This window comes from Peromyscus eremicus, chromosome 4, assembly GCF_949786415.1.
Source record: "Peromyscus eremicus chromosome 4, PerEre_H2_v1, whole genome shotgun sequence".
Classification (NCBI taxonomy): domain Eukaryota; kingdom Metazoa; phylum Chordata; class Mammalia; order Rodentia; family Cricetidae; genus Peromyscus; species Peromyscus eremicus.
Genome location: NC_081419.1, coordinates 58,465,170 through 58,478,585, shown reverse-complemented (window position 1 = coordinate 58,478,585; position 13,416 = coordinate 58,465,170). Strand labels below are relative to the sequence as shown.

At 37.9% G+C, this 13,416-nt stretch overlaps 1 protein-coding gene across 1 annotated transcript in view; it reads right to left on the bottom strand.

The window, feature by feature from the left end:
* Nucleotides 1–724: 724 nt before the first annotated feature.
* Dnajc10 (DnaJ heat shock protein family (Hsp40) member C10) overlaps nucleotides 725–13,416 on the bottom strand; it is a 38,373-nt gene continuing 25,681 nt past the window's right edge. The window contains exons 14-23 of the mRNA XM_059260789.1: nucleotides 12,896–13,023; nucleotides 12,569–12,685; nucleotides 9,907–10,008; nucleotides 8,758–8,913; nucleotides 7,428–7,561; nucleotides 6,661–6,714; nucleotides 6,257–6,404; nucleotides 4,641–4,760; nucleotides 3,491–3,595; nucleotides 725–1,524 (exon numbers count right to left, since the gene is read on the bottom strand). Of these exons, the coding sequence (XP_059116772.1) occupies nucleotides 1,513–1,524; nucleotides 3,491–3,595; nucleotides 4,641–4,760; nucleotides 6,257–6,404; nucleotides 6,661–6,714; nucleotides 7,428–7,561; nucleotides 8,758–8,913; nucleotides 9,907–10,008; nucleotides 12,569–12,685; nucleotides 12,896–13,023 (1,076 nt within the window). The 3' untranslated portion in view covers nucleotides 725–1,512. The remainder of the gene's footprint in view (nucleotides 1,525–3,490; nucleotides 3,596–4,640; nucleotides 4,761–6,256; nucleotides 6,405–6,660; nucleotides 6,715–7,427; nucleotides 7,562–8,757; nucleotides 8,914–9,906; nucleotides 10,009–12,568; nucleotides 12,686–12,895; nucleotides 13,024–13,416) is intronic.

The following is a 13,416-nucleotide window of genomic DNA, read 5'->3' as shown; positions in this document are numbered from 1 at the left end:
TGGGGAATTTTGCATAAACAAGCCATTTTAAAAAGAAATTCTAGGCTTTCAAAGTTTAATATATGAAAGGCTTTTGCCATTATCAGTCATGATTCAAAAAGTTGGTTAGGAATGGTAACTCCCATGTATAAAACAAGATCGGAGTCAGGGAGTTGAGTGATAAAACACAGGAGAATCTGAGTGGCTTAGAGCTGAAACCAAAGTGGATTGCTTTCCCACAAATAACACCTATGACATAACCTTTATCAAGACAGACTACAGAGTGTGGTAAAGTGATAAAAATCTTCCAAACAATGATCTTCAAAAGAATTTTAGAAAAATCATTTGTCTTTATTCACTGGTGACTTTGACAATCCCCCACACTATGAGAATTAAATTATAGGTCACTCAGCTTTTTGAGTTGCAGGAGAAACCCTGTGACCCTTTGAGTCCAAACAACTGAGAAATGGGAAGAGTCCATCATGTGCTTGATTTCAGTAAAAATAACTTCAGTTGTTATGGCAACACTTTTATGGAAAAGACAGCGTTTGACAGGAATAACTGAAACAGTGTCATCACTGCTGCATTAAAACAAATCCAAAATTACTGTTCCTATTTGAATGGTGAAGATTGGACAGGAATAAAAACCACAGCTTTATGAATAAAATCAATGTGAATGATCGAAACAGAACTCAGAAGGCAAATGTGTAAATATCAGGAAGACACCTCAAACAAAACCAAACCATCAGTAGGAACATATTTATGAAAACAAACGAACGAATGCGTGCCCTTTAGGACACAGGGCTCTAGGGCTTCTGTCCGTGACTCCTATGCTGTCCATTTAATTGTTGTAAATACTTTTCTTTACTTCGTTCTAGAATCACAGTTTACAAGATTTTTACATTTACTGTTGTGATAAGTTAAGAACATCTCTTCAACTCTTACAAGAAAACAAAAGGAGAAGCTCTGTATATACACTGTATATAGTATGAAAAATGGGTGCATTTTTATTTTGCCATATTGTGAAAGTAGTCAAAATAAAATATACGGTCAGAGGCAGAACTTTTAGAAGGGCTGACTGAAAAACCAACCAAGTCACTTTCTTTCAGGCCCCTCATAAAATTACAAGTAAAAACCCAAATCCACTTTGTACAGTATAAAGATAACACACCCACATGTAGAGCCAGGTGTCCAAACATCAGTTCTGGTAGTCAGCAAACTAGTCCTTGGACTGGACTTGGCCTAGGCAATATTTCTATATGGCCCTGAGCTAAGAATGGTGTTTTCTATTTCTAAAAGGATTAACAAAACAAAGAACCATATGTGGCTCCAGTCTCAGATGGCACTGCCCGGCTCTCCAAAGGAAGTGTCTGCAGACTACAGAACCACACAGGTGCTCAGTCTGCACAGGGCAACTGCAAGACCAAGGTCATGCGCAGCTGCTGCCTCAAGAGCATCTTCATGTTTGGAAAACAGACCTTCTGATGTCATTTTCCAGATTCTTTTTTCTTAAAATTTTTTTCTTCAACATCATCAAAGCTCATCCTGTATTAATATAAAGGTGATTAAGAGAAAGGTATTACAAGCTAATCAATATCTTGCTTTCTTCCAAATACTCAATGTTCTTACTGAATGGAGCATCACACAAAACACTCCCTGCTTAATTAACAATGGAAATGTCACAGTTCTCACCTGCACACAGTAGGGATGGTAACTAGTGTGTCATATTCCCTAAATGTTAACACTGCCAACTTGACAGAATCTAGAATGACCTGGACAGAAACTTCGGCAAATGCCATGGGGTTATCACAATTACATGATTGAGATGGGGAGACCTCCGCCGTGACAGTGTCATTTCTTTCAGGGATGCTGGACCGTGTAAGATGGAGAAGGGCACTGAACAGCAGCATGCATTCATCACTGTTTCCTGACTGGGTGTCATGTGAGCAGTTGTTCCAAGCTCTTGCACTGCACACATGACTCCCCGCCGGGGTGGATGGACTGTGTCAGTGAACTGGGAGGCAGAATCACTTTTTTTTTTAAAACCTAAGTTGCTTTTGTCAGAGTATTTTTATCACAGCAACAGCAAAGAAACTAAGATATTAAGTGATATCTGGTATAGTCTTTATCTTAATTTCAGTTACGGTATTTTGGTTTATGAGTAATAATGCATTTAAAAATATTTAACTTAAGATAAAAATCCTAAGTTTTAAAATAACTTGAAAAAATTAAAATAACCAAATCATTAGAAGAACATGTTTACTCTAGACACTAAGAAGACATCTCCTCTGCCCCTTAGGTGGGGACATGTTCGTGATACCACATTAGGCTCTATAAGTCTTTCTCCACCTAGGTCTCCAGTGAACTGCCACACAGAACTTGTCCACAAAGCCTGACCCTCCCAGAGGCTGTGCGTGTCTCTTCCTCCTCGGCTTGGATGAAACTATATTAAATCCTACTCAGAGCACCCAGCACTCAGGCGTCTGCTTCTCAGTATGCCGAGAACAGACTCAAAGGGGACCAAACCAATCAGCTAGAGGAGAGCACAGGCAGGACTCCGCAGTGCTGATGGGAAGTCACAAATTTAGGAACAAGGGATTATGGTCTAATACATATCCCTCCTATACCAAGCACAAAAAATACTTTGCTATCTAAAATACGCTGAAGTTCTAGAATATTCACTGCTAATAATTCAATATTTTGTTTACACTAAACAACATTTAAATAACTATTAGCCATATCACTATTTTTAATAACATTACTGTATAATTTTCTTTTTAAAAAAATTATTTTGGAGACAGGACCTTATTACTCACTGGCCTGGAACTTACTCTGTAGACCAGGCTGGCTTCAAACTCAGAGATCTGCCTGTCTCTGCCTCCTAAATGCTGGGATTAAAGGTGTGCACCATGAAGCCCAGCTTGTGTATTTCACATACTAAAAAATGAAAGTGCAGTGGTATACTCAAGAGTTATACCACTATTTTCAGACATTATTCTGCACTTCAAAGCCAAACTCATAGTAAGCCATTATAATTTCTATTCTTATACTGCCCTGCCAACCACTAACCTGCTTTTTAAACATTCCACACATACAGAACCATACAATATGTGGCCCTTTGTGACTGGCTTTTTTCAACTAAGCATGTTTTCAAAATTACCATGTAGCATGGATGCATTCTTCACTTTTTAGGTTGACAAGACTCTACTACATAGGTATTCCATATTTTGCTTATCTACTCTGCTTGTGGGTGACTTGTCTTTCCCTGTTTCTGTGTATGAGCGATGTTGCTATGTACACTGGAGGCCAAGTTTTTTATGGAAGAAACTTGATCATTTTCTTGTTAAATGGTGAGTATACAAATTTCCAAGCATTTCATTATCTAGAGGACATAATCTTGGCTGTCATATTTCTCCAAAGTGGAAATGTTTTTTAATGTTCACTTCTTCATGGAATGCATACTAAGAATACCCTTGGCAACCTGCCAGTCACTTGTAGGCCTGGCTCTTACCTTATTTCTCTTTCTTTGGCTTTGGAGAGTTTCCAATTTTCCATAAATTAAGGCAGCAATAGTTTTTGCATCTCTGGAATTTATTTGCTCTTCCCAAATACTTTTCTAAAATTAAAAACACTCATGTTATCTTTTAAGTACTTAAATCAAAACATGACATTTCCACACAAGAAGCTTGCTTTCTTATGCCCGAAAGTTCTTTTGTTCCAAAGCTGTTTGAAATTTGAGTTTCTTCACGTGCATAATGCTGCAAAAGCAGTAACCCGGACTCAAAGAACAGTATTAGGAGCAGCATTACGGGAACACAAAGTGATTTCTAGGAAAAATGCACTACTGATCTCAAAGATTTTTATTTGGGGGTGTTAGGGTGTTACATACATAAGAGACTGAAGTGCGGAGGCAGAGCACTGTTTAGCCTTCAGCACCACAGAAGAAAAACAACAGACACAAGTCTTCCATCAAGCTCACATCCTACTTCTTTCAGTAATTTCTCACAAATAACTGAGTAGACAAACATGTGTCTTATTTGTCTTCAGAAGGATCAATGTTCTTGCTAACATATCATGGGTCTGTTAAAACCATCTTATTACCTGGGAAGACCCTTATGTGGTTTCAGTTAATGCTTTTGTCAGCTGCAAGATGCAACCCTGGAGCCAGTGATCACAGCCCTTGGTTTGTTGAGCTTTTGGTTAGAGCTTTGGTTTGACTGAAAACCTAACACAGCTAGGCACTGTGGTACATGTCTTTAATGCCAATACTCAGAGGCAGGTGGATACCTGTGAGTCCAATGCCAGCCTGGTCTACAAAGCAAGTTACCTACACAAACAAAATCAAACCAAACTGACAGAAAGAAAAAAAAAAGGCACTAGAACTTCACACAATATTACTTTGAATTCTACAACCCAGAGACAACATGTATTAATGTTTGGTTAGGTTTCTTTCTATTCACGGAGCACAAAGTCTGTAAGGCAACTGAGAGCAAACAGACCTATGAGAAAACCCTTTAAGATTCCTCCACACACCGCAAAAGAAGACGTCTCAATCAGAAGTAATTTTAAAAGATGAAGGGACAAACTAGAGAACTAGAAAGCACATAACGTTCGGCATTTGGCCTGCTAAAGGAAGGCATGGAGCGGAAGCCTGTACATACCTTTGTTCTTTCATACTGGTAAAATTTAACACTTGGATAGGCTTTGATACCAGCTTTCTGGCATGTTTGGGGGTAAGCCTGGCAGTCCACTTTCCCAGCTTTCACTTTTCCTTTAATCATCTGAAAAACAACAAAAAAATCCACAGATCTTGCCATTTTATCTTTGGCATAAACTATTTTGGCAATTACATAGCCAATATAATATATTTCAGATCTTTACATATTTAAGGACTTGTTACATTTAAAACCCAGTTTAATTCTTCCAGTTGAAATGAGATCACTTCTACTTTTCCCAAGCCCTTTAAGCTTCCCACTAGCTGCCATCTGTCTGACATAAACAGTCTTTGCTCAGGAGCACCTTGAGGCTTTAACTCTGACCCCTACCTCCTCCCAGCCACCCCACTTAACCCACCACAACCAAGCATCTGTCTTTAATACTAACTGGCATTCTTTGTCTAGCGCATGGCTGACCAGAGCATCTAAACTGCCCAGGTCAGATTTCACTCTTTCTGTATTGTCAAGGTCAACTCTTACTCTTTTCCATGCCTTGCAGACAATCACAAAAGCGGTTTTCTCTCATTACCAGCATGCATACTGCCATCTCATCCCTCCAGCATCATCTTTGTGTGTGGTACTCTTAAGTGATCTCCACTGTTATCATTCCCAACACTGTTATCATTCCCAACAGCTTTAAGGCCATAGCGACCTTTCCTTGATCCAACCAACAGACACTTTCTGGACTTCTCCATTTTCTTCAAGTGTGCTTTAAGGCACTGCCCATGCCTGCCTCCTGTCTTTCCTGATTTTACTTACAGTCCCCCAACCCCACCCAGCACAGTGATCTCATTCTTTACCCTGAGGTTAGTACATGGCACCAGAGCCCCATCTTTGGGTATTTTCACTATCAACAGTCTCTCAATGAGATCTTACATAGTCCTATGATGATGAATCTTCCCTTGATTTGGTAATCTACTCTGGACTGCTCTTCGTGAATGTCTCCAATCACCTCAAACACAAAGTATCTGCAATTAATTTTTTCCCTTTGTGCTAGCCATACCCTCGGTTCCTCTCACTTCACCTGTCTACCACAAACAAAGTTCTGCTTGTCCTCACAGCTTTCATCTATGTCCCTTCTTCTCATCACCACTCTCCTATATGATCTGTGTTACCCTCTCCAGCTCTGGGACAATCAAAGTGTCTTTGCTGTCTCTGGTTTGAGCCTGTGGATAATGGAATCAACACAAGCAGGGAGACAAACTTAGGTTAGCAGTACAGCTATAGGACAACAATGTGTACACACATAAACACACATACGCGTGGACACTCGTAGTTTGTCATTAAATGCTTTCAATACTAGCACTTGGGAGGCAAAGGCAGGCAGACCTCTGAGTCTGAAGCTAGCCTAGTCTACCTACATAGGGAATTCCAAGTCAGTCAGCATTATAAAGAGAAACCTGTCTCAAGAAAGACAGATTATAGTTATAGGAACAGATTTCTCTTTTTAAATTGAGAGATAACTTTCAAGAACTAAGTTAAGAGTTAGTTTACAATGTTTTAACCAATTACTAAAACATGTATGTGAGTATTTATTTATCTAACTAGACAACAATACTTACCCTAGCCAAGAGTTCAAACTCTGGAGCGAAGTTCTGGCAAGGTCCACACCAAGGAGCATAGAAATCAACCACCCAGTGAGTCTTCCCTTCTAAAACCTTCTCGTTGAAAGTCTGAGGTGTCAGATCTATGGATGCTTGGGGTAAAAATCTGCAGTAAGGGGATCAAGCAGCATTTCTCATTATACAAAAGCAAAGCAAGCATTCTATGGCAATACCACGAATGTTCCTAAGTTAAAAATGGTTCAAAGGATAGTGATGGAATGAAGCTTGAGTCCATCATCATAAATCTTATCCTTCCCAGGTATTTTAAATACCAGAATCCTATCTCACAGAAAACTAGGCACATGAGAAGACAAACAGCTTTGAGTCAGTGTTAGTCAAAAATATGCATAACAATTACTCACCCAAGACCCCAGCTTCTCAGGGAATAAGCATCCCTATTCCAGCCATTGTAACTACTGAAAGAACAAAAAAAAAATCAAGTTGTAAACAGTATTTTCTATTACTGGATATGGTCAAGAAACTATCTTACTGTAGCAATTAAAAGAAAAAGTCTTGACTGATTAAAGTCACCTAGTATCTCTTTTCACAAAGAAAATTAAGAGTTACATGACTTCATATACATTTTTTATGAGTCTTTGTATCACCCCTGCCCCCAAGTGGCTGGGAATTAACCCAGGACTGTACATGCTTTTGTGATTTCTTCATAGCTGATTCTTTCATTTTTTTCAAAGAGAAACCCATGGCTCAATTTTCACTTCTTAATCAAGATTTTTTTTTTTAAATACCTACATAGTATAGAATAGGTGGACACTAGGGCAGTCCTGGGTTCAAGTCTGAGACTAGCAGATGAGCTACGAAGTCTGATGTGGCAGTTCCTACTCTGCAGCAGTAGGAGGGTACAACTCCTCCCCACCAAGTATAAGAGTAGAACAAATGATGCAGGACAGGGCTGGACAGGAGCTGGGGCCAGGAAGACTTAATAAACACGAGTTCCTCCTTTCAGCTTCTTGACTAGAACTTAACTAGTTTTATCGTTCAGCTTCCTCATCATCTTCTAAGGGCTCATCTACCGGTGGCCTCCCAGTACATATATGCTAGGCTAACTTCAATGTTAATTGTACAACCAAGGGATTATAATAGACGTCTTCAAATTTGAGAGGATACTTACTGATACTGATAAGCTTTATTTGACTTTTGGGGATAAAATCTTATCTCAGGGTATCTCTGAACATTTTCTTGGGTACAAAAAGAATGATACTGTTGGCAGTCCACACTGCCTACATTGATCAGTCCAGTTAATGTCTATAAAAGAACAAAAGTCAACACATGGGTCAATGACTGAAATAAAATTATCTCTATAACTTTAAAGTAAAAAAAAGATGTGTATGAGTGTTTTCCTGCATCTGCGCACCGTGTGTGTGCATTGCTCTTGGAGGCTAGAAGAGGGCCCTGCAACCCTGCATCTGGGGTTAAAGATGGGCGAGAGTGCCCGCTTTTCTGCAAGACCGGCCAGTGCTCCTAACTGCTGAGCAACTCCACAGCCCTCAGGACAACGTTTCTATGTGTTAAATAGTCACTGGAAAATGAGTATTTTATTGTTCATCACTGTCACAGGAACAATGGGGAAAGATTTAAAATATGCCATTTAAACTAATGACTTTGAACTTTATAATTTTGTAATTAAGAACTTTCCATAGTTATTGCAGATGAAATAACTGGCTCATTTACCATGTGGGAAAATACATATTTAAAAAAATTTAATGTTAGTAACCAAAATATAATCCAGTATTTTTTTAAAAAATATTTTTTTCTAATGGAGGTAGTATTATCTCTGACTCACATTCAAAATTTTTATTAGAAGAGCATAAAAAAACATAATCTTAAATGTTAAGATACAATAATTCACTTTAACTCCTGAGTTTATTTTTATCTGAGGTATAAATATGAACTATTGATTTCATTTTCCATTCTAGTATTTAAATAATTTGCTTTCATTCAGTATTTTATAACACGGTTTGTTTATAGGAAATTGATATAAATATTTTACTATTTGAGGTTATTTTCTGTTTTATTTAGTTTTTGTTTATTTTGGAGACAGAGCCTGGAGCTTTGTGGCCCAGGATAATCTTGGATTCCTGATCCTCCTGTCTCAGCCTTCTAAATGCTAGTATTATCACTATGTACCACCACACTTGCTGACTAGGGCCGGCTATTTTTGTGACCCATAATATTATGAGGAAACAGTTATCTGTAAGCTCTAAAAAGAAAATGACAGAAAAATTTAAACAGAAAATTAAGATGACCTCAGGGCTAACACTGGCAGTATTTTGGCCAGAAGTGTATTAGATGGTTTACTTAGTAGTCAGGGATAGTGGTGTGGTCTTAACAATTCAATCAGGTCTGTATAAAATACCCAGTCATAGGCTTATGGCCTTGGTTTCAAAAGAACGGTTACCCCAGCATTCTCAGCAGTATAACATCAGACTATGTTACTCTACCCGGGCCATTCGTTTCCACTCTGGCATTAAGACCTGACAGGGATGACACCACGGAGAATAGAAATCAACCATCCAGACTTCGTCATGCTTTCTCTGTTTAACTAGTTCATTGAAGGTAGTGGGCGTAAGAGAGACCACTGAAGGGTTTCTGAGATCCTAAAAAAGAAAAACCAAAACACTATTATTATATATACCAAGTTTTTCATGTATTTCTGGCAAGTTGCTGGGGTATGTCATTTAGAAAGTTCCTATTTTAGAGAAATCAAAAGATACTTAAGGATATTTAAAAGAAATCTATCATGAATTGCTTTAAAAAGTGAATTACCAAATGTATTAAGTTTGGATTCTGCCAGTCAGTTTTCTTAAAAGATATATTTTCACCTTAGCATTGAAATCACTGTAAGCTGGGAAAAGGGGTATCTTGGAGACTATCAGTAGATCATATAATCAAGTTCTAGGAGTAATCCAGATACCTACATAAGCCACACATATCTGTTATGCTATCAGGAACAGTATGTTTAGAAATAACCATTTAATTATTAACCTAAAGCCTACTACTATTATTTTTGATATTTAAATAGAGAAGCTATACACCTTTCTTGAGACTGTATATTCCAAATGCAGTTTTAACAGAGCCTCGGCCTATATCATACTAACTAAAACATTAGTTTCACTAAGACAGCAATCAAAACACAACACAACATATTACTTTGGAGGAGGACAGAGGAATAAGATAGAGTAGAATGGACACTAGTAGACAACAATAAGCTACAGGTTTTCATTTCTCTGGAAGCCCCTGTAATGATTCTAGTCAAAGCTGAATGAAAAACCAAGGAGATGTGTGGATGCAGGCACTCTGTGCTAACAATGCAAAAGCTTTGTGCAGGATGCCTGGCCTTGATGCTGTGGATGAGAACACTTCTGCATTGAGAGAAAACAGGGAAAAGGCTGACAGGCTTCATGGGAAATTACAATTCCATATATTCAATAGCAATGTCTCCCATGTACAAGACACCATAGTAGGCTTAAATTAAAACAAATTCTTTTCAGCAAACAATCTTCTGGCACAAAAAGAGTAAGTCCCAATACAGTCATCCAAAGTATACATATAAACAGAAAGATTTCTAGCCATAGTCTCTAATTAAATACCTCTATGAACTCCAAGATTTGTTCCGCAGAGTGATGTCCTTCATACTCATGTATACTGGACTGGTTGAATACCACTGTTGTTGGATAAGCTTGAATGTTATACTGCAAGGAAGAAGACATTCCTGTATCTTACCATCTGTTTCAATTCTGTACAAATTTTTTAGATATATTTATTTTTATTTTATGTGTATGGGTGTTTTGTGGGAATGTATGTATATACACTGTGTGCTTCTTGGTGCTCGAGGAGGTCAGAAGGGGGTGTCTGATCCCTTGGAACTGGACTTACAGATAGCTGTTTCCACCATGTGGGTGCAGGGAACAGAACCTGGGTCCTCTGTAAGAGCAACAAGTGCTCTTAACTGCTGAGCCATATCTCTAGCCCCTTTAACAAGACTGCAAAAATCTACTATCTTCTTGGTGATCGAAGAATGTTGGGTTAGACAAGTTTAACAAAGACAATGCATTAAAGCTTGTATAATGAATAGCTAATCTTTATCTATTAAGGTCCAATGGCACCAAAACATGGGAAGTGTGCCAGAGTAATTGATTAGTACGCACTTCATCTTTTTGCTCTCTTCAAACTAGGAGCGAGAGCCAGTGACACATCAGTCACTTTTTCTAATGACAGTACTGTAGTCATCCTAGAGGGTGATGAACAGCAACATAAAATAGCAAGAATAAATGAACATGACGATATTTTAAAGAACTATGAGCCATCCTCTAAGAAAATAGTCACTTTTTATTCTTTACTCAAGACGGTTCTCATAATACAAAATGTTTCATTCCCTCCTCACAGTTAACATGGGCACCAGCCCTGGAAGCATTTTGTAGTTTTTAAAGTTACAAAGTGATTTCCCTGTCTATGGATGTGTGATCTGCTATAGCTGATCTATGGGTCCTAAAGTTGATAAGAACTCATTATTAAATAGAAAATTTTAAGATTCATAATTCTAGAGAAATTAGCAACATTATGAGGTTTTGCAAATGTGTGAATTCAAAGCATTTATTAGGTTAAGAGACTAGCTAAAACTTTACAAGTTCTTATTGTCGGCTGAGCTCTAGCCACACACAATCTCATTCATCTCTCAGGACAATTTTACTCAGTAGTCAACATTACAAAGCCTACTTTACGTACCAGGCCACTGAGCTATTGAGGACTAAGTGACTTGCTCATGGTAAGCCAACGAGATGATGTGCCTGAATGAGGAATCCTGGCTTACTTCAGGTGAATATGATCCTATGTTTTTAATCCTTACACTTTCCTTAATTGTTGATAATGCAGTTACTTGAGACAAAATGTAGAAAAACCAACAGGTTCAAGATGAACTGCCATTACTCATGATGATTTTATAACTTTGGTTGGCATCTACTTTCCAAATCACATAAAGGACATGAGACACCAATGCCTCTTTTTATTTATTTCCTTAAAACACACTAACAACCCCCTCCAACGTACTTTAATTTCAAACACACTGAAACTTAGAGAATAACCTCATAAATGCCTACATATTTCCCCCTACATTTAATGACTAATAGTTTTTGGCCATATTGGCTTGTTGTTGACATTGTCTTCCTTGGTCCCAATCCTCCCTAATCTGCTGAAATTAGCAGGTGTCCAATCCGCTGGTATTTTAAACTTCACTACATGTACATTATCTTAAAGCAGCATACTGTACTGTTTTGAATATTTAAAGACTCTTCTCTGATTTTTATCATACTTAACTGCTGCTATGTCACATGCCTTTTTCATTTTGTATTGTGTTTTTAGTATTTACTCAAGCTGGTAAAGATTTCTTTTTCAATGCTAGGGTTTGGAACCCAGGAATTAAACATCCGAGGCAAGTGCTGTTCACTGAGCTACATCCCTAGCCTGGCTTATCAATTTGTAGATGCTCTGGTATTTCACTGTGCCATTTCTGAATACTGTTAGATTTCTAAATTTCTTGTCAATATGATGGGTAGCAAAGATATCAAAATTTTGATGTAACTTGTATTTTCTAGTGAAGTCAAACATTTACCTATTCTATTATGTATTAAAAAACAGGCTTTCCTTTCCATCTTTTTCTTTAACATTGTAGTTTTTGAGTTAAAACATTCCTATTATAGAAAGAAAACAAACTCTTGTGTATTCACATAGCTATGATCATCATCCACTCATGGCTACTCTTATGACATTTATACCTCTCCCAGGTCTGGTTTATTCTTACCCCAACATGACAAAGTTTTACATCCCATTCATAACTACCAGAGTATATTTAAAATATAAAATGTTGTCACCCACATAACCATATCATTGCTTTCACATCTTAAAAATGAGCAATTCTTTTCAATTGGATATCCTGTCTGCTTAAATCAACTACTCAAACTGACAAGTATAAAGAAATCTAAAGAATAAACTTGCAGACTGCTAAAACTAAAAAATATGTTACAAAAGTATAAAGCCTTTAATAAAATGGAAATTTATGTATTTTATGAGTCAAATAAATACATGCTTGAGTTTGGTAAACAAAGCCTTGTATACAGTCAACCTTCTACACATCTATTTACAATTCAACTACAATTTACTACTTTGTTGAAACTGTTTCAACATTACTGCTATAAATAAGTGTGCATCTGAAAAGTTGTTTTAATACTGGATGGTCAAAGTCTGTCCTTGTCTTACCATGTTGCAGAGTCCTTCATGAACTGTGCAGTCTAATGTACCAACTTTGAGCTGGCCATAGAGCAGCGTTGATGCTTTCCGTAACTCTGGCAAAAGAGCTCGACATGGCGGGCACCACTGGGAAGAAAGGGACGAGTGTGAGCAAATCAACAAATGAAGAGAAGCACTACACCGTCTCTGCTAAGTGACGTAAAGGCCGGCCAGTGGCACATTCTGCCTACACCCTCTGTCCTGGCAGTGCCCAGAAGGAGAAGCAGAGCTGGAGAAGCAGAGCCCAAACAGCTCCAGTACTAATATTCAAGTTGTCTAGAAACAAAAATAACTCACCGGGGCAAAGAAGTCAACAAGCCATGGTTCTTTGTCACTTGCAGGGAAGTTTTGAGGTCCAAGTGTGGTAACATGGGAATTAACACTTTCTTTGGCAAAAGCAAGTATATCATATAGAATCTTCTTTCCTATAAATTGAGAAAAATTGAAGTATGTACTGTCTTCTGTTTCTACAGAAACATTCCAATTTTAATACTTAAAATATTCAAAAAACAAAGAAGCAGCTATGAATGCACTGGCTCAGTGTCCTCACCTTGGCTTGCTGTACCAGGAATCCCCTTCTATTGTACACTCTTCTGTTTCTTGCACTAGTTAAATGACACGACCTCTGTGGAATGCTTTCTCACCATCGTAAGTACAATAATCCCTTTAGTATTCTCGTGAATTAAAAAATGTATTACAAACTGTCCAGTGGAAAGATGTACTTGATATTGGAAAGTTAATGAATCTGAATTAGAATGGGTCATCAACTCCAAACCCCTCCGTGTTTCTTTTTTCACAGTCTCAGCATAACTGCTGTG